Source organism: Capricornis sumatraensis, chromosome 6 (genome assembly GCF_032405125.1).
Source record: "Capricornis sumatraensis isolate serow.1 chromosome 6, serow.2, whole genome shotgun sequence".
In the NCBI taxonomy this organism is placed as follows: Eukaryota; Metazoa; Chordata; class Mammalia; order Artiodactyla; family Bovidae; genus Capricornis; species Capricornis sumatraensis.
In genome coordinates, this window is record NC_091074.1 from 119091229 (window position 1) to 119114425 (window position 23197).

At 57.8% G+C, this 23197-nt stretch overlaps 1 protein-coding gene across 1 annotated transcript; it reads right to left on the reverse strand.

Annotated features, from left to right (window-relative positions):
- Positions 1 to 2424: 2424 nt before the first annotated feature.
- On the reverse strand, positions 2425 to 21556 carry PHF19 (PHD finger protein 19). Its single transcript, XM_068974286.1, has 15 exons — positions 21465 to 21556; positions 18844 to 19044; positions 18113 to 18194; positions 14535 to 14630; positions 13980 to 14080; positions 13320 to 13468; positions 11635 to 11730; positions 10831 to 10899; positions 10437 to 10557; positions 7925 to 7992; positions 6559 to 6720; positions 5762 to 5849; positions 4817 to 4902; positions 3822 to 3917; positions 2425 to 2860 (listed from the first exon to the last, which is right to left on the reverse strand). The coding sequence occupies exons 2-15, from the start codon at positions 19027 to 19029 to the stop codon at positions 2518 to 2520; spliced, it is 1743 nt and encodes a 580-aa protein (XP_068830387.1). The 5' UTR covers positions 19030 to 19044; positions 21465 to 21556; the 3' UTR covers positions 2425 to 2517.
- Positions 21557 to 23197: the final 1641 nt, after the last annotated feature.

Below are 23197 nucleotides of genomic sequence, written 5' to 3' on the forward strand. Positions count from 1 at the left end.
GGGATTCTCCCAGGCAGGTGAAGCGGGGGTGGGGGGTGGGGGGTGCGGAAAGGGGACTGAAGCAAAGGACCCCGACAGGGCGGGGCCGGGAATGCACTTCAGCCATGTGCTGCCAGCACTTGGTGAAGTTTTACAACGCCTGTACTGGAGCATCCTTCCGGGGTCACATTCTAAGTTCAGGCCCCAGCTTTTATCTCTGTGGCTCTCAGCTGATGTTTCCTGCCCCCATGGGCATGGTCCTCAGAGCAGAAAAAAGGTTCTCTGTCCCAGTGGTAAAGGTAAGAACACCGCTAAGAGAATAAGGTGGCAGGTACCGGAGTGGCAGGGTGATCGGAGAGGGGGTCGGGTCCCACCGTTCCCCCGTCACCTTCCTGATACTTCACTAGAGCAGTGATAGGTCGTTCTTCAGAGGGAGCCTTTAAAATGTGAATCCGACACATTAATTATAATTTTAATATAACAAATGTTATTAAAAGCAGCAATTCAAAACCATAAATCTTTCTGAAGGTGCACAGGGTTATAAGGTCAGTTGGCAGTAATGCAGCTATCGCCAGGTAGGAATGAAACGCTGGGGCATGGAGTCAGGGTGGCCTTGCCAGGCCTCACGCTGACCTCCCAGTGGGGAAGACCCTGGCTCCCTCCTCCCCTCTTCCAGGCCAGAGCCTCTGGAGCTGGAGGAGAGGCGGCACAGGGGCACCGACAGGCCGTGTTCGTCCCGCACCTTCTCAGAAGCCTGGGAGCAGAGCTGGGAGGTTGCTGTGCTCGGGCCAGGCAGGAAGCCAGGGACTGGCTCTCAGTCCCACCCCCGGGCTGAGCGGGGGCTGGCTTCTCAGCTTCCCTTCCACCCGGCCCCGTCAGGGAGCATCAGTGGCACCAGTGGTGGGGCTGAGGTGGGGGCAAGCTGGGCCCAACCAGCCGTCCCTGCCTGGACCAGGCTGGGAAGCAGAGGAAGTGGGGGCTGTACTGCAGGTGAGGGCCCGCCTGAAAGGCACTGCTGGGGCTGAGGTCTGAGGCAAGGGGCATCTGAGCGCTCTCAGCGCCCCCCACCCCAAAAGCCCGCAGATGGGGGGGTGGCCTAATGATGGAAAAGCCAGCTCCAGGTCCGCAGCTGCCCCCTCACTGTGCATCCCCCTTCGCCTGGCAGCTGCCAGCCTCTAAAGCCCAGCCAAGCCGGAGGCCACGGCAGCAGTTGGCAAGGCTGGCCTCCATCTGGCGCGCCCCTCACCCCAGTCAAGGCACTTCTTTCCAATCAAGTGAGTCAGTTTCTAATGCCTCCGGAAGCAGCAAAAATGAGGGGTCTCCTTCCCCTCCCACTTTTGATCTCCCTCCAGATGGGTCTGAGTTTTAACATCGGTTCTAAGAACTCTGTACTCCCACTGACAAAAGGCTTCCCTTTTTTTGAGGAGATGTAATGACTCAGGCCCTTAAAAAAAAAATCCCAACCTGCCCCCCAAAGTGATTGTCAGTTTCAGAGCTAGGTAGGGGGTATGGAAGGAGGTGTGAGTCCCCCTGCTGCCCTCTCGGCCCCAAGCTGGTTCACCAGCCCGAGCTGGACTTTCACATTTCGTTGCAGCACGTGGCACCCGTAAGAGGGCCCAGGAAAAGCCAAGGGCAGGAGCCAGGCTGGCAATCAAAGGGATGTGTGGCTGTGTGTGTGGTGTGTGTACACATGGAGGCTGGGACCCATGTGTGTGCCTGGAGGTGAGAGTGCGCACACAGATGGAAGCACTGTGCGTGTGTGCGTGCGCGTGCACGCGCCCTTGGGCTATATTGGGTTGGAGGCAGAAGAGACAGTCCGAGATGTAGCAAGCAGGACGCGGCTACCTCTCCTCCTCATGCCTCCCGCCTGCAAGGCCAGGCCCCGCTCCACGGCAGCAAAGAGGGAATGTGACCCGAGAAGGGAAAACGGGGTTCTCGGAAGCCGACACCGCAGCCTGCACCCTCTGCCTTCTGAAGCAGAGACCCAGCCTCCTCCTCCTTGGATCCTGAGAGTCGCAGGGTCTCTGCCCCGCAGGCTTCCCAGAGGCGTTCTCCCACCCTCACCACCTCCTCCTGGGACAGGAGGAGGGGTGGGAACAGGGGAGAGGAGCTCCACAAGGCCTCTTCTTACCCACCTTCACCCCGTCTTTCTCAAAGACTTTGTCTTCCTGGAGCGGTCCCCGGATGGGTCAGGTGTGAAGGACGTCCAGGGGAGGGCTGGGTGTGCAAATGCACACACCCAAAAGGGGAGAGGGAGGGGGCACGCTGGGGACGAAGACTCAGGCCTCCGCGGAGTCAGGAGGGATGCTAACTCAGGGACAGGTGAACAGCTGGGGGGACCGCAGAGACACGGGCGAGGGGGCGGTGGGCCTGAGGGCCCGGAGCAGGCCGGGACAGCAGAGGCGCAGGCGGGGCTCGGCCGGGCCCTCCAGCTGTCTTGCGTCCCTCCCTCCTGCAGCCGGGGGAGGGCCGAGGGGCCTGTGGCTCCCACCGCCTCTCCTTTGGTTTCCGGGGCTCCGGGCCCCCTCGGGGGGCTGCTCAGTAAGGGGTGGTCCCTTCCCACTCCACCAGGTACTGCACCTTGCCCTCTGGCGTGACCCTCCGCGCCAGCACCTGGTACTTCTCCCCGCAGGCCAGCCGCCCCGCTGCGCCGAAATAGCTGGTGATGGACGACTTGAGGTGGGACAAGGACGAGCCGTCCTCACTGATGCTGTCAAACGCGTGGCCGTCGACGCCCTCGTCCAGCCGCTCGGGGCCCGAGGCCGCCTCCGCGCTGCTGTCCGAGGCGCAGCGTCCGCCGGGCTCGGCTGCCCGGCGCTTGGCCCGCAGCGGCACGTACGCTTTGGCTGCCAGCTTCCTCTTGCGGCTGCCCACCGTCCGTCTGCGCGGGGAGGGGGCGAGGCGGGGAGGGTGGGAATGAGATGCGATCACCCCCACCAGTCCCGTCCCTGAGCTCCGCCGGCCCCAGGCAACTCACTGAATCCTCACGGCAGCCCTGAGGAGACCCCAGAGGGGGCTAATGCCAGCCGGGAGTGGTGGAGCCGGGACCCAAGCCTAGCTGCATCCATCTCCAGAGCCTCGCTCTTTTATACTGAGCTCAGCGCTGTCTGAGTCCAAGAAACAAACGTGTCTCCACCCACCCACCCTCCCAAAAGGGAAGAGGGGAGAGAAAACAAAGAAGAGCTACATGTTCACAGACACTTGGAAACCCAGATCCAAAGCGCTAGTAAGAGCCTAAGGAACCGGGGAAGGACATGGACACACAGAGGCGGCGGCAGAGAACGACCCCCAGAGGTGTTTGGAGACGACGGGCTTCCCCGGGCATGGCGCTTTTAATTCCCCTCCTGCAGGTGCCAGGAGTGCCCTGGATACAGGTGAAGGGGCCTCGGCTGAGAGCTGGCCCAAACGCTTGGCAGCACCCCTGCCCTTTGCTGCTGAGGACCTGCTGCGGTGAAGCACGCGGTACCCTTTGCGAGGCTTCTGGAGACTTCTGTCCCCTCTCCCAGTCCTTATACTTGGCAGGAAACCATTTCCCCTCTCTGTCAGGCTCTGCTCCTTAAAGACAGACCCCCAGCAGACACACACAGTTCAGACAGCCAGGAACCATGGCTGGGGACCTTGCAGGCAGAGGCACAGACATCACAAAATCCTGGCACATGTCGGCCAGACCCCGAGAATGACAGAACCCAGATCTGAAACTGCCCAGCGAGAGGCGTCACACACGCAGCAGCAGGTGAAGAGGGGTCAGGGAAGCAGACCCCGACGCCCACACGGACAGGAGCCCAGGGTGAGCCCCTCGTCACAGGTGTGGGTAGGGGCGCCGGCGGCACTGGGAAGCTCACCTGGAGTCGTACGAGAGGCTGGTGGAAGCAGAGCCAGAGGTGCTGGCGGCATCGGTGGAGTCCACGTCCGAGAAGAAGGTCTGGCCTGAGCTGGCGCTGAGGGGGAGGAGGGGTGAGCCTGCTGCCAGCCCTCAGGGCCCCAAGGCTTTCCTGGGCATCTCTGGCCCCTCTGTCCGGCACCCTTTCTCTCGGGCAAGCCCCTTCCCACCGAGCTGCCCGCCACCACAGTGGCGGGCACACCTCCTCTGCCGTCCATTGCCTGCCCACCAAGCCTTCAAAGCCCCAGAGGCCACAGAGGCCTTCCCTGACCACCTCCCCGGTCGGCGACACAACACTGTGACGAGAGATGATAAAGAGCGTTCTGAGTCTCCTAACAGCCAAGCAGCGGCGGTTCAGGGAGGTTAGAGAACTTTGCCAAAGTCACACAGCTGGCAGCTGGCAAGTAGGGCCTGGGGCCCAGGCCTCACTGACCGAAGTCCTTGCCCCCCTTTTCATGCCTACAGGAGAGCCCGAGATGACCTTCAGTATTCAGGAGAATAAAACCCTGGATGCGGTCCCACCCATCGGGGCACCAAGGATGAGGTGCTGTGGGGCAGAGGGAGCATCGCCAGCACCCGGGGAGGGGCAGGGGCGGCTCCCCAGAGGACCGTGAATGTGGGGTGACCACAGCAAGTCTGGCTCCAGGTGTGAAGCAGCAGGGAGAGCGGGGCAGGAGGTGTAGGGAGGGCTGGGGTCGGGGGGCTATCCCCAGGAGCCCCTCAGGCCTCCGGGGGTGGGCGTGAGGTGTCAGGCTGAAAACCCTGATGCAGAAAGACCCTTCAGGCAGCCTTCTGCAGTGCAGAGCCTTTAACTCAGCGACCCCAGGAGAGTGTCCCCATGCTCCAAGGCTCTGTGTCAGCCCCTGCAGGGCTGGGGGAACAGGGGGCATCCGTCTCCCTGCTCGGTCCTACTCCCGTTTCCAGAGCAGCCCTCTCTGCCGGGCCCCTCACTGTTACCTTTTTAAACTCTGGATCTCGTCCAGCGTGAAGTCAAATATGCTGGCCAGGTGGTGATTGGTGCTCCAGGCCGAGGTGAAGTCGCTCTGTGGACACAGGGGGCGTGGTCGGCCGGGAGCAGCAGGCCCCGCCCCCAGCACCCTTCTCCGCGCTGGGCCCGGGCCACGCCTGCCACTTCCTCTCTCTCCAGTCCTGCCCGGGGAGGCAGGGCACGCCGGGGCTAGTCCGGGCTGGCTCTGTCTCGAGCTGACTGTCCGACCGGCCCATCTGTGGGCTTCGGTTACCTCCACTGCAGAGGTGGGTAACAACCCCTACCGAGCTTGACTCCCAGAGGCGTCAGCATGGCAGAAGGGAATGAGGATTCTGAAAGTCGCTCAGGCGTGTCCGACTCTCTGTGACCCCACGGACTACACATTCCATGGAATTCTCCAGGCCAGAATACTGGCGTGGGTGGCCTTTCCCTTCTCCAGGGGATCTTTCCCAACCCAGGGATCGAACCCAGGTCTCCCACACGGCAGGCGGCTTCTTGACCAGCTGAGGGACGAGGGAAGCCCGAGGATCATGAAAGGTCCAGGCGAGATGTGAGGCACTGTTCCTATAACTGCCCACAGGGAGGGCCCCAGTGTGAACGCAAGAGAGCTCCAGAGCCCTGGTTCTGGGCCGGGCTCTGCCACTGCCTGGGGTGTGACCTCCACAGAGTCACTGCTCTCCGGGGCCTCAGTTTCTCCACTGGGACAGCGGGGCAAGGCTGCGACCCACCCTGGCCCAGCCCCGCTCTGGGTTCTCAGCAGAACTTGGGGAGACAAAGGAGGAGCCCCTCCTTGTGTAACCAGCTGTCAGAGGGACCGGTTTTCTCCTTTCAGGGCCAGTCTCTGGGTCTGGGAGATCCCTAGTGGGAGTGGCCCCTACGTGTGAAAGTGGAGAGAGAGAAAACGAGCAACTAACACTGGGGATAGCGTCTTCCAGCAAAAACTTTGATCTTTTTCTTCTATAAACTCGCCTTTTCTGCTGCTGGAACTCATGAGGCAGCAAACTGTGGAGACAGAAAGAAGAGAGGGCGGCCCGGTCAGAGCCCGAAGGCCCCGGGAGGCATGGGGTCAGCACGGGCACAGGCTGTCCTTCCCGGGGAGCCCTGGGGAAGTGGGGGCCGCAGGCGTGGGAGGTGGAGGCAGGTGTGGCGGCACCTCTCCTCACCCAGGCTTCCAGGAACTCTGCACCCCCACCCCCCAATGCCCTGGAAGGGGGGCTGCTGCTGCTAAGTCACTGCAGTCGTGTCCGACTCTTGGTGACTTCATCGACCGTAGCCCGCCAGGCTCCTCTGTCCATGGGGATTCTCCAGGCAAGAATACTGGAGTGGAGTGGGTTACCATGCCCTCCTCCAGGGGATCTTTCCCGATCCAGGGATCAAACCCACATCGCTTGTGTCTCTGTGTTGGCAGGCAGGTTCTTTACCACTAGCACCACCTGGGAAGAAGCCAGGAGCGCTAGGGACCCCTTCCCCACTCTCACTGCCCTTCACCTCGCTGCCTCGGCCCTAAGCCAGCAAGACTGGGTCCCAGCTTCCCCTCCGAGCAAGGCCACCGAGGGGCTGTGGTGAAGGCAGTGGGGCCTGGGTCAGGCCCCAGCCTAGCCACGGACCGGCCCACGAGGGCGCCTCCAGCTGGGACTAACTGGCGGGAGTCCTGCCTTGCTCCCTCGGATGTCACCGCACAGCCGATGGGAGGGGGCTGGCGGGCACTGACCCAGGCTTGCTCTTCCCTCTCCTCCGCAGCTCGGAGGCGGCGCCGTGCTCCGGGGGCGCCAGGCCCTTGTCGGGCAGCAGCTTCCCCGGCGGGTTGGGCGGGACGCGGATGCGCAGGCGGAAGATGCACTTCTTCTTCTTGATCTCCTTGCCGCAGAGGAACCTGGGGGTGGGCAGGGAGAGGAGAAAGCTCTGGAGCCTGTCCGTCCATCCTCCTGGGGAGGAGAGCCGAGTGTTAAAAACCTCCCTCTCTGCCTCCCCGGACCCAGCGCTAAAATCCAGAGCAGCCCGTGGAGACACTGAGTCCGCAAGGCCTGCGGGATCGGGGGCTCAAGTGGCTCCTCCCTGTCCTTCCTCATCTGGGCGTGGTGCTCGTCTCCCCCTACTTCTCTGCCTCAAGCAGCCCCCGAGACTTCTGCCTGCAGGACGGACGGCCTCACTCCGCTCCCAGGGGACCCTTATGGTGGCAACACAGGGTTCCACAGCCCTGGAATCCGGAGAGCTCCTGCAGGCAGTGCCCTCACCCTTTCGTGATGGGCTGAGCTGCCTGGGGGCCTCAGAGGGGCCTCGCTGCAGTCTACCCCCAGGAGACTGTCCATGGAGATGGCAGGAGGCCCCGTGCGCTCAAGCGTAGGTAGGGCTGTGTCCGGGCCCCAGAGCAGAAGATGGAAGACAGAGTGGATAACCCTCTCTAGAGAGGCCTGGGGAGGTCTCACAGCAGTCAGGGACCGTGTCTTATTCGCTGTGGCCTCAGCACCTACACAGGGCTGACAGTTCAACAGACAGTCGCCGATGGAGCAAATGAATGAGAGGGACTGAAGAGCATCTGGGGTGAGGGGTGTGAGCAAGAGCACTAGGGAGGGAAGCAAAGGGTTGAGAGTGGGTGGCACTCAGCGGAAATCACGCACAGGGTCCGTGGCGGAAGGTGTGGGCAGGATCTGATCTTACGTCTCTGTGGTAGGGACGTGTGTGCCAAGAAGAACTCAACAGTCCAGGTTGGAAGACACGGGCTGGGGACAGTTAAGAGGCTGCAGCCCACCCGAGACGATGAACCATGGGCTCAGGGCCTGGCCCAGAACCCCAGATGGCTAAAGCGGGGGGGCAGCCCCCTATGGAGCTGAACCCAGCAGCAAAAAGGGTCAGGCTGCTGGAGTGGTCAGGGGAGGCATCCCAAAGAAGATGAGTGCTCCCTGGATCTTGAAGGACGGGTGATGCAGCCACAGAGAAGCAGAGGGAGGCCCAGATGGGAGCACAGCTGGTACGAAGGTCACAAGACAGGAGGACACTGGAAACACTTGGAATGCAGCCCATCGGTTCCCACCCCCGCCCCAACCCCACACCAGCACTCTGTCCTTCCCCGTACGCACCGGCTCTTGTAACTGTTCAGTGCATTGAGGAGATGCGGGCCTCGGTCCGTCACAGGGGTGCTGGTGAGCTACGGGGGAGCAGGGCAGTCAGGCCCGGCACGTGGCCTCCGAGAAGGCCTCAGTCCCGTCCCCTCCTTCCCCTCAAGCCCCGGATGCTCTGAGTCCTCCACGTGAGGACCACTGACTTGTTCCATGATCTCAGACAAGTCTTTTCACCTCTCTGACCTCACATCCCCATCTGCAGATGAGGAGAGTAACTCCTGTCGTAAATGTATCAAGAGCTTTAAAAATGTCCCTGCCCTTGACCCAATAATGGTGCTTCATGGATCCTATCGTACAGACACGACACACCAACAAAGTTTTATATACAAAAAAGCTCACTGCAGCATGTTCCTAACGATGGGGAAATATGAAAAATGTGGGGAAGAAAACTACATGCCCAGCAGGACAAAGACAAGTAAGCAAACCGTGGAGAGAGCCAATGCAGCCGCGGAAAAAGATGACGGAAACTTTCATGATACGGACAAGTACTTACGATACAGTGTAAGCTGAGAAGGGGACTTGAACTTGTGTGTGAATCTGCTTTATATCCAGGTTTATTTATTTTTCAGATTGTACGCGTAAGTGATGTATTTGTCTTTCTCTGCCTGCCTGACTTCGCTTAGGGCGATATTCCCTGGGTCCATTCATGTTGCACTGCGCATGGGAATATTTCCATTCTTTTGTATATTTGCACATCTTCTTACACCAATCATCCGCTGGTGGGCACTTGGGTTGTGTTTCGGTCATTGTGGATAGTGCTGCTATGACCACTGGGGCACATGTATCTTTTAAACTTAAGAGTTTTCATCTTTTCTGAATATATGCCCAGGAGTGGGATTGCTGGATCATACGGCAGCTCTATTTTTAGCTTTTAAAGGAACTTCCATACTGTTTTCCATAGTGGCTGCACCAGTTTACATTCCCACAAACTTACGGTTGGGCTTCCCAGGTGGCACCAGTGGTAAAGAAACCTCCTGCCAACGCAGGAGACGTGAGAGTTCGATCCCTGGGTTGGGAATATCCCTTGGAGGGGCGCATGGCAGCCCACTCCAGTATCCTTGCCTGGAGAATCCCATGGACAGAGAAGCCTGGTGGGCTACAGTCCACAGGGTTGCAAAGAGTCAGACACAACCGCACGACTTAGCATGCATGCATGCAAACTTGCAGTTACCAAAGAGGAAAAGGATGTGGGAGGGACAAATTAGGGTACTGGATTAAGAGATACATATTACCATATATAAAACAGATAAGCAACAAGGATTTACTGTGCAGCACAAGGAACTATATTCAATACCCTGTAACAACCTAAAATGGAAAACAATCTGGAAATACATACAAAAATTATAACTGAGTCACTTTGCTGTCTATACCTGAAACTGATACAATATTTTAAATCAACTCTACTTCAATAAAAAACTGCCAATACTGTATAATCTCATGTAAAAAGAAAAACAGACGCAGAAGAAAGAACTGAACGATGTGTGCCTGTGCGCATTAGTAACAGATGTCCCTGAGTGGTGTGATGCAGGCATATGGTTTTAAGTACACGTTCTTATACTTGTTGGTACTTTGAAAATTTTCTACCAGGAACATGTAGGATTTTTTATGTATATAAATCAGAAAAAAAAAACTTGTTAAAAAAATATCAGCTCTACCTGTCTTTTAGGGCTTGATATTAATAATTATGTATATCATTAATAAATTATCAAACACTGTAAATGAAGATGTTATTACATGAGAAACTTCTGCCAAGAATAAAGATTATTTTTTAAAAAATTCCCGTTTCCTGAAAGGATTTGGGCAGTCAGTGGAGAAGATGCCTCCCTCTAGATACGGTGGAGAGGGTCTGAGGGTGTCACGGAAGGCGGCATGGCCCTATCGGGGAAGTGGTTGGGGAGTCCCTGGCTCAGCTCCAAAGCTGTGCGGTCACCAGCAAGTGGCTCTCCACCTCTGAAATCCTGGAAGTCTCTGGTCTGTTACTTAGTGACTCCCAGCTCCCGGGACCCCTGGTGAATACCCCTGAGAATTCAGAGTACTCAGAGTATACTCTGAATACGCTGCTATTCAGAGTGCAGCCAGCAGGGGACAGGCCCACTTCACTTTCCATCCTAGCCAGGCAATTTGGAGTGGGTCACTGCAGAGAGGCCTTTTCCAGCCAGACTTGACCCCCAGCTCCCTTCGCTGAGTTGGTGAGGCCCTAAGCCATCTACTACCAAAGCCTGGGTCAGGAAGCCCCTTGCAGGGCCCAGGCTCAGAAGCCTGGACTCAGGGATACAGCAGTTAAGACTGGACCTTGGTACCCGCTCAGCAGCCCTCACAGGCAGGCAGTGTTCCCAAAGAGCTGTGCTCAGAGACCCAGACCCTGGTTCTGCACTGTGTGACCCCGGGCACAGCCTTCACCCCTCTGGACTCAGGGCACCCCACTGTGGAAAGGATTCTCTCCATCCTCACAGCCCACGGCCGTGCATACCTTGCCAAGCTGCAGGAGCTCCCAGTGATGGTTAACGAAGGCCAGAATCTCCTCAAAGTCGAAGTACTTCTTCTTGCTCTGCACGCCCAGGTTGTAGAGGGCCAGGTGAACCACATCGACCCTGGGCAAGGGTGCACGGAGGTGAGGCCAGCGTGAGGCGGCAGCCTGGGCAGCCAGGGTTGCAACGCCCTGGATCCAGGCTGAAGGGCAGGGGCAAGGCTGGGACCCGGGGGCTGGAGGCAGAATTGTTCCCGGAGGGACGCAGGAGGGGAGAAGCTCAGAGGGGCCAGGAGGGGGCCTGGGCCAAACCCCACCCTCTCACCACCGCAGGGGTGCGGGAGGGGAGAAGCTGAGAGGGGCCAGGAGGGGCCTGGACCAAGCCCCACCCTCTCACCACCGCAGGGGCAGCCTCTCGATGTACTCTGGGCCCTGGTTGCACACGGAGCACAAGAACAGGTAGAACCTGTGGGGGGTGAAAAGGGGCCCAGGGGTAGGAGGGGCTCTGAGCCCTTGCCCCCCACCTGCCGTTCACGGTCAGCACTGTCTTCACCCCCTCCAAGGAGGGGACCAACATGGGACAGAACAGGGACCAAGAACTGTTCCCCCACCCCTTCCAACCTCTCCCTCAGACCCTTTCCCAAACAGCACTGCCCTGGACTGTCGCTGAGCTCAGAGGGAGCTGAACAAGGCTGGGCTGCAGGGGCCCCCTCTTCCCCTCCGCCTGAGAGAGACAGAGACAGACACACACGTGTGCACACGCACGCACGCACACCTACTTCAGTCACAAACCACATGAGGCACCAACCAAGACACACAGACACCTTCTACTAGCTTAGCCCCCTTGTTAGAGGCCAAATCAAGTCATCCACCCCGCTGTGGCTCCTCCAACAATCCTGGGCAGGGGTGGGGCAGGCCTGTGTCCCTCCCGCTTCCCAGACCCTTCAAGAGACTGGGGCTTGGGGAAGGCAGGCCTTTGTCTAAGGTCCCCTGCAAGTCAGTGGAGACGGGGGATGTGGTTCAGCCGGTCCCTCTGCTGGGAAGACCTCCCAACCCTGAGCAGCCTCCGTAGACAGGAGGCTACGCTGTTCCGGAGCCCAGGGTTCTGAGGTCTGGCAGGCAATCTGAAGGAGTTGCTGCAGCTTCTGCCCCCATCCCCCACCACAACCCCCAGGCTGAGTCGGACCAGACAAGCACCTACCGGTCACCGAACATCATGGGCTCATTGAGACACTGGGTGCAGGCCTCGTGGAACCACTGTCTGCAGCGGTAACACTGTAGCATCCGCAGGTACCACCTGGAGAGCCAGAGGAGCCGGGGTCAGCCAGGCCCGCACTCCCTGCCAGGAATCGGCCTCAGCGACCTTTTCCAACACCAACTTGCCTCCCAGCGGGGGAAAGGGAAGGGAACTGTTACCAAGCCCCAGGCTGTGCCGGGGAGGCCCGAGCAGCAGGACATAACATGGTATCATTTGCTCTCACCAAGTGGTAAAACACAGGCCTCTGTTCCCGTTTTACAGATAGCTTGTTCGAGGTTGCTCAGGAGGCAAGGGGTGGAGAGTGACTCAGATCCTAGTCTCCTGACTTCAGAGCCCATGCTCTTTGTTACACACTGGAGCCCCCTTCTCGGGTCTGTGCCCCACACATTGCTTCCCAAACACCACTGATGGGGAAAGCTTTGCTCAGGCCATTTCATGGGAAAATAAAGGCTCCTGTGAGCCCCTCACGTGAGGCTGTATCCATCCTGTTACAATCATTCAACAACTACTCACTGAATAAGAATGAAAACCAAAAAAGGTATTTTCTTAATTAACAATGCTCAGTTCACACCTTGACAGGTGTGGTCCATGGACCACCTGCATCAGAATCACCTGGAGTCTAGGTTAAAATGCAGGAGATTCCTGGACCTGATCCAGGTCTACTCAGTCTTTGGGGCAGCTCCTGGGAGATGCATATTTGACAATCACCCAAGCAACTCTGCCCGGTAAGCATCAAGAACCACCGCCTCAGTGCTGCAAAGGTCTCTATGTCTCCACATACTCCCAGAGGCCCCACAACACCCACAGAAGGTGATGGGGCCAAGGTTATTAATCTCACTTGAGAGATGAAGCACTTCAGGTGACTTGCCCAAATCACCCAGCTAGGTTGTAAGCATGGCCTTCAGACCCCCAGGGCTTGTCCAGAACTGGGGGCTGAGACTCAGGACTCAGGGCGCCCTGTGGGCTGTTCCCTGCGAGCAGAGGTTCCATCTCTCACTCCTGTGGTTCCTCCCACAAGGTTGGTGCAGTCAGCCCAAGGGAACCGGCTCAATCGCCCATGGCTATACGCAGGCCCAGGCCACAAGGAAGACTCAAAGGCGCCTGTTCTATAGTTAGGGTGAGAACACCCTCCAAAGCATTCTCAAACATGCCCAATCCCTGCCTGCACACCTCCAGGGAAAAGGACCTTCATCTCTCACCAGCAACCTGTTTCACTGCTTCTGATGACGGAAAGGTTTATCCAAACGTCCATGCACCAACAGTAAGAGCTCACATTTATTAAGTGCTTGCCAAGTGCCAGGCACTGTGTGAGCCTTTACACGAATGATCTAAATCACGCTCTAGTCACAACCCGCAAGCCACGGGGCAGCTACCACGAGAGCAGAGCTCAGCTGTAAGGGGCTGGGAGAATGTGGGCACTCGCGAGCAGGCTGTTAGCACTGTTCGACACTTCCTTCTCTTCCGTGGAGCCCCAAGAAAACCTCCACCCCCAGCGCCCCCCCTCCCCCTCGTGCTAGCCTCCGGCTCTCCAGCTACCCCAGCCAGCCGCGCCCCTGCCTCCCTGAAGCCCCGCCCACCAGGGAAGACCACGCCCACCGGGGAGGCCCCGCCCCGCCCCGCGGCCTTACTCTCCCGGCCCGCCGCAGTAACAGTAGCATTGCTGCTGGTTGGTGCGGTGGGGGGAGTCCCACTCGAGCTCCTCGGGCTGGTAGGACAGCACCATCTTCACGGCCTGCAGCGTCCTGGCGATGGCGCCCTTCTTCAGCGCGCCGCCTTTCTGCGGGGAGATGAGGGCCTGAGTCACCCGCCCGGGGTCCCAGTAGGGCCACACGTGGATCCCCATCAAGACTATCAAGGCTAATGCCGGACCAGGTGGGGCAAGCACTTCCAGTGTAGTCAGAAACGCACGGATCCTCTTCCCATCGATCTCAGATCCATGCTCGCTCTATCCCCAAGGGTCTGCATTTTCAATAGTGTTAACAGGAATAAGCAGAACAATAAAAGTCACAGGAGCCAGTAGGTATCGACAGTGGGCGCTTAGCGGACTTTTCTGTCACTAGCAAAGCGCTATTTGTTGGGGGCCTCCTACACCTGACACCAAGCCTGTATCCATTTAGCAGCGGAGGAAACAGGCTCAGGGAGGCTAAGGAACCGGGCCAAGGGCATACAGCCGGTAAGTGGCAGCCGCTGTTTGCCTCCAAAGCCAGAAGTCAGGCCTGAGTCCAGAGAGTCTCTGGGCTTCCAGACTGGAGGGAGGGGGGCAGGCAAGGTGGGAATGGAGGGCTCACCCGCACAGCCAGCGCGAAGATGCAGCGTCGGCAGAACCAAGGTGTGAGCAGGGGCCGGTCGGCACTGCCTGCTATGGGGATGTGGCACTGCTGGTGGTAACCTAGGAGCCGGGGAAAGGAGGGTGGTGAGTGCCCACCAGGGAGCAGCGGCCCCAGGCTGGGGAGGGCGGCAGCGAGTGCTGGGAGCCGTGTGCCTGCCAGCTGCCAGGGTACTTACTGGTTGGCACAGCACCCAAGCTGGGGTCCAAGCAGGCCACTCAAAGCCAGCATGGGCCCAGTGCGGGAAGCACGCAAGGTCTGACTTCAGCTTCTGTGCTCCATCCCTGTTACCCATCCTCTCCACCCCTCGGAGCTCCAAAGCGCCTAATTTCTCTCACTTTCTAGAAGCCCCAGCTCTCCCCCAGGATCACCTCCCTGGGCCCCTATTCCCAGAGACTGGCCCCCTTGTCACTCTGCCCCGCCAAGAGAAAGAGGCCGCCAGCTGAGGCCCGGGGATTGAGGATCGGGTGCGGAGCGGTCCCGAGCCAGCGGGGCCCCAGGTCTGGCCGCACTCACCCAGGCCGCACTTCCCACAGATGAGGATCTCGTTCAGGGGCCCCGACGTCTTCCCCAGGCAGATGTTGCACTTCGGCTCCTCCCCCGGAACACCGGCTGGAAGAAAGGGGCCCTGCATGGTCACCTTGGGTTCATTGGAATGACCGCTCCTGGGAATGATCCATGGTCTTAAGACCACAGTACAGGCACCGTGCCTCTGGGTCTGAGCGTTGGGCCCCAGAGGCTGACTCACTGAGCCTCTCCAACCACTCTGAGTTGCCTGTGACCAGCACCCCATTCTAAAGATGGGGAAAACTGAGGCTCAGAGCGGTTAAGTCCCTTGCTCAGCTAGAAAGCAGGAGAAGGGGGATTCAAATCCACCGCTGTTTGACATCAACTCGTTTGATTTTTGTTTTGTTTTGGGCACACCTCAAGGCATGCAGGATCTTAGTTCCCCAGCCAAGGATTGAACCCATGTCCCCTGCATTAGAGACCCAGAGTGTTAACCACTGGACCACTAGGGAAGTCCCAAATAATTTTTTTTTTTTAGTATTTATTTATTTGGATATGCAGGGTCTTAGTTTCAGCATGAAGGATCTTTTAATACTCACTGTGGCAAGGGTTATTTTTTAGCTGAGGCATGTCAGATCCAGTTCCCCAACCAGGGGTTGAACCTGCGCCCCCTGCATTGGGAGCACGGAGTCTTAGCCACTGGGCCACTAGAGCAGTCCCCCAGATCATTCGTTCTTTTGACAACAGCGTGCTGCCTCTCCTGCTTAATTTAGCTTGATTTGTTACCGTTGTTTATGTTAAATAACTTTTAACCATTTATTATGGCATAATAATAAAATGTTATAACGAAACTCTGTGTTATCAACAGTCACGAATTCACAGCCAGTCTTGTTTTGACTATATTCCCACCCACTACCCCTCCTGTTTTATTGTGAATCAAGCCCCAAATAGCCAATCATTTTCCATAAATATTTCAGTAGGCATCTCTGAAAGATTACTACTCTCTTAAAGAAAAAGAAAAAAGAACTAGTGCCTCCACGGAACCCAAATATTAAAAATAATTTCTTAATATCATCAACAAATTCAGTGTTCACATTTCTAATTGTCTCAATGGTCCATGACAATTTTAAGTTTGTTCAATTGCTTTAAATCTACAGGTTCCATCTCTCTTTTTTTTTTCTTTGAAGTTTGATGTTGAAGAATAAACATGTGTTTGTGTGTGAAGTTCATGTGTGTTTCAGTCTCATTAGGCTTCCCTGGCGAAAAGGCAATGGCAGCCCACTCCAGTACCCTTGCCTGGAAACTCCCATGGACGGAGGAGCCTGCTAGGCTGCAGTCCATGGGGTTGCTAAGAGTCAGACACGACTGAGCAGCTTCACTTTCACTTTCCACTTTCATGCATTGGAGAAGGAAATGGCAACCCATTCCAGTGTTCTTGCCTGGAGAATCCCAGGGACGGGGAAGCCTGGTGGGCTGCCATCTATGGGGTTGCACAGAGTTGGACACGACCGAAGTGACTTAGCAGCAGCAGCAGCAGCAGGCTTCCCTGGTGGTTCAGTGGGTAAAGCGTCTGCCTACAATGTGGGAGACCCGGGTTCGATCCCTGGGTCGGGAAGATCCCCTGGAGAAGGAAATGGCAACCCACTCCAGTACTCTTGCCTGGAAAGTCCCATGGACTGAGAAGCCTGGTAGGCTACAGTCCATGGGGTCGCAAAGAGTCGGACACGACTGAGCGACTTTCCTTTCCCTCAGCAGACGGAAAGTTCGGTAAGGACAGAAAAGGTTATCTGTTCATCTGTGTCCCCAGGACCTCTGGTCGGTGTGGCACATCACACATGTTCAAAACATGTTTGTTGAATAAATGGTCTCTTGCCTCTTATTCCTGAATATGACCCCAGGAAAATAAAGCAGTTACTTAAAAAATGAAAAGTTTGAATCTCAGGAATTCATGTAAAATCACATTCACATGATTAGAAAAGGAAATAAAAATAGGTTGGCTTATTATAGTGACTGTGTTACTTTCCATTCCTTTAAGATACTAAATGACCGTCCGCCAGTTGACAGCAGTTATATTTCTTAAGAGTACCAAGAGCACCGTGGTCTCAGCAAGTCTCCACGGGCTTAATGAAGCCATGGATCAGGACCCGCAGAAGGCTCAGCCTCGTGCTCCCATCCTGGGTGAAAGCAGAGGGCCCCTGTCCTCCATGAGGAGCAGTGATCTGGGAGCCACGTAGCTCTTCCGCTGAGCACTGCAGCACCTTCTTGGTGCCTGGCACACAGCGGGCCTTCCATTCACGGTTTACTAAGGTGAACTGTCTTTCCTCATCAGCTGGCTCCTTCTGCTTTCGATAAGAAGGTAGCCCAGGAGAGGAGACCCTCATTGCTTCGGATCTTGAAATAGTACATTTAGGGTGAGAAGAGCCTGGAGAAGCATCAGCCTGCATTAGCCACAACATCTTGGAGAAGAAGGCAGCCCGGAAACTCTTCTAACTGGCTGGGTCCTGTGGTCTCTGCTTGGCAAGCTCCTGATATCATCTGTTACGGTAACAGATTCTTTAGAAACTGACTCCCTGCAACTCAACAGCACTGGTGGTGGTGTAGTTGCTAAGTCGTGTCCGACTCTGAGACCCCATGGACTGCAGCCCGCCAGGCTCCTCTGTCCATGGGATTTCCCAGGCAAGAACACTGGAGCGGGCTGCCATTCCCTTCTCCAGGGGATCATCCTGACCCAGGGATCAAACGCGTGTGGCCAGTGTCTCCTGCATTGCAAATGGATTCCTTACTGCTGAGCCATCAGGGAAGCCTGGTACAAGAACCAGGTCTTGTTTAAGGCGGGCTCCAAAACCTGCCTCTTCCTCACAGACCACCATGTCAGTCCTCCTGTTAGAGCGTAAATGGCAAAAAGGTCTGTTCTCACATGGTAACTCACTGGGAGCGGCTGCCTGGCGCTCCATGTTGAAAACGAGTGTTGTGATTGATCAGTGATGTCTGTCATGCACATGGCAGGGGAAAATGGTGGCAAGAATGCCCCCAGTTTGTCATCTCTGTGAGACAATGTCAGCCCTCTGAGGGCAGGGGTGAAACCCAACCCAGCTCCCTTTCAGCCCTGGAAACGGCTGCTACGTCATCCTGCTACGTCATCGTCACACTGCCTGCTCCAGGCTTGGTGGGTCTCTCCCCCACAGAGACAGCTGCCTCCTAGTTTTTTAACATGCTGATAGAGGACACTGTGCTTACACCGAAAGGTTTCAATTCCGATTGCCTGGGCCCCTTCTGTTCCTAGCCCCAGAGGGACCCAGAGCTTCGGGCAGCCGGGAAATACACACAGGCCTGGGACCCAACCCTGCTCTCCCACCCCTCCTCAAGCTGCCTTCTCCATCCACCTGCCTCCCGCATGAGGGATGAATGCTCAAGAGGGTGACAGGTGTCATAAATGAGTTCTCGTACAAATGTACAACTGGTAATCTCCAAGGACACGGCCAGATGCTGGAAGTTAAGAGACAGAAGGAGAGAAGGAAGAAAATGGAGGCAGAAGAGGAGAGTGGACCAGGGGTGGGGCAGGGGTGAGGAATCACAGGAACGCTCACCATGCTGTATGTCCTTCCATAAGACCCAGTATTTGGAATTGTCTTCAAAAGTGACGAGGCAGCTCTGCTTAGAACTGCTGACCTGGAGCAGAGAGAGGGAGGAGCAGGGTGAGACGGTAGGTGGGGAGAAGCCACTGCAACACCGTCTTCCTCTCCCATCTCTGCCCCCACAGGACACAGAGATCAGACTCCCTCCTTGTGCTCCAAGAATCCGACTGCAATGCAGGAGACATGGGTTCGATCCCTGGGTTGGGAAGAGCCCCTGGAGGAGGGCATGGCAACCCACTCCAGTATTCTGGCCTAGAGAATTCTATGGACTGGAATAGTCCATGGGGTCACAAAGAGTCACTCTGTGCTCCAAAAAGTAGAGCCAGGCCAGAAGGAGAATGGTGGTCCTGAAGGCTGTGCACGCCCACTCCCTGGAGTTGGGCATCGAGGTGCTCGGTGACGGCAACTTGGTGGGAATACCGAGGCCAAATGATCTCTCCAGCCTGATTTTGTTTTGTTTTGTCAGCTCACAGAGCACTTGTCTACAGATGTCCTTAGGTGCCCTAAGGATGGCACCTGCTTTTGCAGCCTCTGCCTCCTTCCACTTTCAGCTTTGGAGCAGGAGGGCACAGCAGGAATCTGCCAGCAATCTCCCATCCTCCAGCCCTGGTCTGAGGCTGGGACCAGGGATGAGCAGAGAGATGCTAAGCCTGGGGAACTGGGGCCAGGGAGGAAGGGTTTACCCTCTTGATCTTCCCAAGATAATACAGTCCATCTGTCCACCGGCACAGCACATACTGGCCCTCCGTCAGCTTGGACATCAGGTCTTTGAAGTTGCTCTTGGCTTTTGCCAGGGACCCCTTGTTAGGGAGGTGGCTGTTGGCACCATACGAGTCCCGAGTCCCTGGGTCCAGAGCTCGATTCTCCATCAGCTTCCACTGACACTGGAAGAGAAAGGAACAGGATTCTTATTCCTTACTTCAGGAGAGAGGGGAGGAAGGAGAGCAGCAACCATTCATGAAACCTGTGCGGTGCCAGATGCTTTCATCATCTCACTGGATGTTACTCCCAGTTTACTGGATGTTATTCCCATTTTACAGGTCAGGAAACTGAAGTCTGGCAAGGGGAAGTGGCTCTGGGTTCAGAGGCAGAGCCATGGTCCTTAACCAGGTGAGCTGATTCTATACTCTGCATTTGCCCCACCCCCACCACGCAGCCTTGTACAGAGAACGACTCTTTCCACCAACCACAGAGCAAAACCCTCCTGCCCAGGTGTGTATGGGGGGATCTGAACCATACCCCTTGGCTTTGGAGCCAGAGGTTTTATCCCTAAAGCAAACATACCCCATGTTTTCTGAGTGGAGGGCCTTCTCCAGGAGAGCAGCGGGAGGTTTTCAGACCCCTGCTCCCTCCCCTGAGAGCTAGCTGGAGAAAACTCACCTAGAAAGGAAAACTGGTGGCTTATGAACTGGTACAGACTTGGCCATCTGTGTCTTCTGTAATCTCCTTTGCTGTTCTCAGTTATGGGATGATTTAATGGAAACCAATTCTGGGACATTTAAACTCACTTATGCTTTTACTCAGACGCAAATTGGCTCCAAGCAGTGAAGTCATCGCCATGCCAACCTCTCTACATCTGTCTCTCACCATCCTATGAAACCTACTGCTCCTGGTGCTTTCCCACTTCCTGCTAACGGTACTACTCCGGTCCCCAGAACACCCCAGCATCTTTGACTTCTCCAACCGATGAGTTGCCACAAGCAGCCAACTTCAAGCACAGTGATTTCTGGCTTCCTCTTGTCCATCTCCCTGGCCTGGTCTGAGTTCAGGCCTCATCTTGCCTGGGCCATTCATTCATTCATTCAATAACTGTTTCATGCTCACTCAGCTGCTGGGCACCTGGGATGCAGCATGGTACCACCTAGGCACAGCGCTAAACAGGCCACTCCCTGTCTTCCTGCCTCCCCACCAGACTCCTCTCCAGGGCCAACAATTTCCCATCTTCTTCTCCCAGAAACCTTCTGTGGTTCCCCAAAGCCTTCAGTGGCATTCAAAGTCCCCCACCCCAAGGCCCTCTCCTCCTCAATCTGAGCTCACCTGGCTCCAGGCGGCTCCACACACTCTCCACTAAGCACAGCCCCCTCTGTTCCCCGCACCCACTATTCCAGTCCCCTCCTTCTCTGTCCAGGCGCTGGGCACCTGGTGTTATGATTACCTGCAGATTACAGGGAGACAGTCGTGTGTGTGTTTCCGTGTGAGTGCGTGTGTGCTCCTGTGAGACGGTGTTTGATGTCTACAGCTCTGTGGCGGTGAGGAAAGGAAACGGAGCACATGTGTGTGCATGTCAAGGGCCCCGGGGCACGCAGGGCATTGCTGGGGTCTTCACTCTCCAGATGGTGGCGCGGCCGCATCCTCTTCCCTCCCCCCGCCCAACTCCTCCCTCCTCTCCAGGGCGCAGCGCACAGGCGCTGGGCAGGGTGTGCGGTCCAAATCTCTGCCTTCTCCCTGCCACCTGGCTGCCGAGCGCTGCAAGGTCCTGCCCCGCCGGGCCTGGCCCGGGCCCTCGGCAGGTTCACAAACTGACACTTCCTCCCCCGCCGCGCCGCTGGGAGCAGGCCCAGTCGCCGCACCCTCCTCCCTGACCGGGCGGGGGCCCTCGGGTGGCGGGCCCCCCCTCCACCCGCGCCTTCATCCTCCCAGAGCGGGCCCCCGCGGGCTGTGATTGGCTGATTCAAACCCATCTGCAAAGAAATGCCTGTTTGCGGGTTCTCGTCGGCGTCCAGTTCAAATCCGCGGCCCCCGGAGCGCGGGGCCGGGCGGGGGCAGGAAGCAAGGATGATTCATGCGCCGGGGCCTCTCCCAGGGCGGCCGTTGGCTTTTTAAAAAGGGTGTTCGGGAGGGGAAAACGCTTGCAGAAGGACCCCCCTTCGGGTTCAAGCGCTCCGATCTTCAATCGCTCCGACGCCAGGCCTCCCCCCGTCCCCATCCTGCTGCAGCCTGACTTCGGACGTGAGCAAAATCCCAAACGGCCCCATCGGCCTCCAGGCCCGTCCCCCCACCAAACAGGAAAAGTAAAGATTTGGGGCACGGGAACAGCGACCTGTCACACACGCGCCCCCCCCCCCCCAAAGGCTCGGGAACCCGGGCGGGGCTCCCGCCGCCGCGCAGACACCGTTCACCCCTCTCCACCACCCCGCGCCCCCCCAGGCGAGCATCTCCCCAGGACTCCAAACCCCCTCCCCGCCCCGAGGCGTGTGACCCGCCAAAGTCCAGGGAAACTTCCAAAAGAGGGATGAGTGCGGCGAGAGGCGAGAGTGGCGAGGAGTCCCCGGCCCGGGCCGGCCGCCTGCAGCGCTGAACTTACCGCGAGGCTGCGTGTCCGCCGGTCCCACTTGGAGTCTGGCCACCAGGCGCATCGGCGGCGGAGGCGGCTGCGCTCGGCCCGCGGCTGCCCGGCCGAGTGTCCGCCCGTGGGGCCGGGGTCGGGGTCTCGGCGGGGGCGGGGCGGGGCGGGGGCGCCGGGGGGAGGAGGGAGGGGCCCGGGCGCTCAGGAAGGGGCCCCCCGGGCGCGGGGCGCCATCTTTTTCGCGTTTTCCCGCGAATTATTGACGTCCCGCTTATGTAATTAGCGGGGGCCGCGCCGGCCTCGCCATTGGAGCCCGCGGTCGCGGGGCCCCGCCGCACCGCCCGCCCGCCGGCTCGCCCGCCCCCGCCCCCGGGCCGCCCCCGCGCCGCGCCCCGGCCCCCGCCCCCGCCCCCGCGGGCGCGCATCCTCCGCCACCGCGCGCCCGGCGCAGACTCGCGGCGCGGGCGCTCACGGACGCGGGGCCCCGGCGCGGCCACTCGGCGGCGGCGCGCGCGCGGCGCCCGGGCCGGCACACACTTGTCGAGGAAACCCAGCTCTGCGCGCCGGCCGCAGACGTCAGCTGGCGGGGACACACAGCGGGGAGGTGCGGGGGCGCAGGGACGCGCTGCCCGGACAGACCTGGGACAACCCAAACGGGATTAGCACAACAGAAACACACACACGTCCTGCGCTTGCAGCGGAGACGGCCTGCGTAGAGACACAGCGCACGGCACAAACGCAAGCTGAGCACTCAGGATCTACACGACACAGCACACATTAGAGTCCAGACACAGATACGCAAGAGTGTACACAGATACGCAAGAGTGTACACGGCGCAGACACACAGCAGAACGCGTATAAAGCAGACAGGCACAGAGCCACAACACAGTAGCACGCCAGAGGAAGAGCACACCGACAACAGATCGCACACAAAGCCCAAGCGGAGAAACACAACACAGAGATACAGTTGGAAACACCCCCCGACACACGCACACACAAACACAACATTTAAATAAGTGGCGCCCGGTGAAAGCATACAGAGTCAGAGGAATAGCGGGTTGAGGCTCGGGGCACGGCTCCAGTCATGATCGGCCCTGGCCCTGGGGAGGATGGGCAGAAATGTCCGCTTCCGGCCTCACTCTCTGGGGAGTGGGTCTTGGGGTACTGTCTCTCTGGCTGGCTGGGTCTACCCTTGTTATGCGTAAGGCAGAGATTGCCGTCGGAAGCGCTCGCCTCATAGGCCAGCTCCACGGGGCGTGGGACCCTGAGCAAAGCATTTCAACTCAAACTTCAATCTCCTCATCTAGAGTTGTTGGGAAGGTTGGGGTTAATGTATGCAAAGCCCTCAGCAGCCAGTGGGTGTGCAATAAGTGATAATTGTAACTTTGTCAAGAAATCATGTACTCACCGAGTGCCCCCCGCCCCCCCCCCCCGCAGCAGTGAGGCTAGAACTGGGGGCGGCGGGACTCACGGTCTCGAGGGGGAACCAGGGGTTGGCCCAGGCAGCAACAGCACGGATGTAAACAGGAGTGGCATGCTGCGTAGAGCTGGACGTGGAATCGGAGGAGTCCTGGCTTCAAGTCCAGCTCTGTCTCTGAGCCGAAGGGAGATGCTGGGTGAACTAGTGCCCTGGTAAACCACCTTCCCTGTCTGTTCAAAGAGGGTGAACGACTACTCTGTCCCACAGGACCACTGCAGGGATGAGGCCAAAACAGCGCAATAAAGAGCTGTGCTTTTGTAAATGAAAAAGT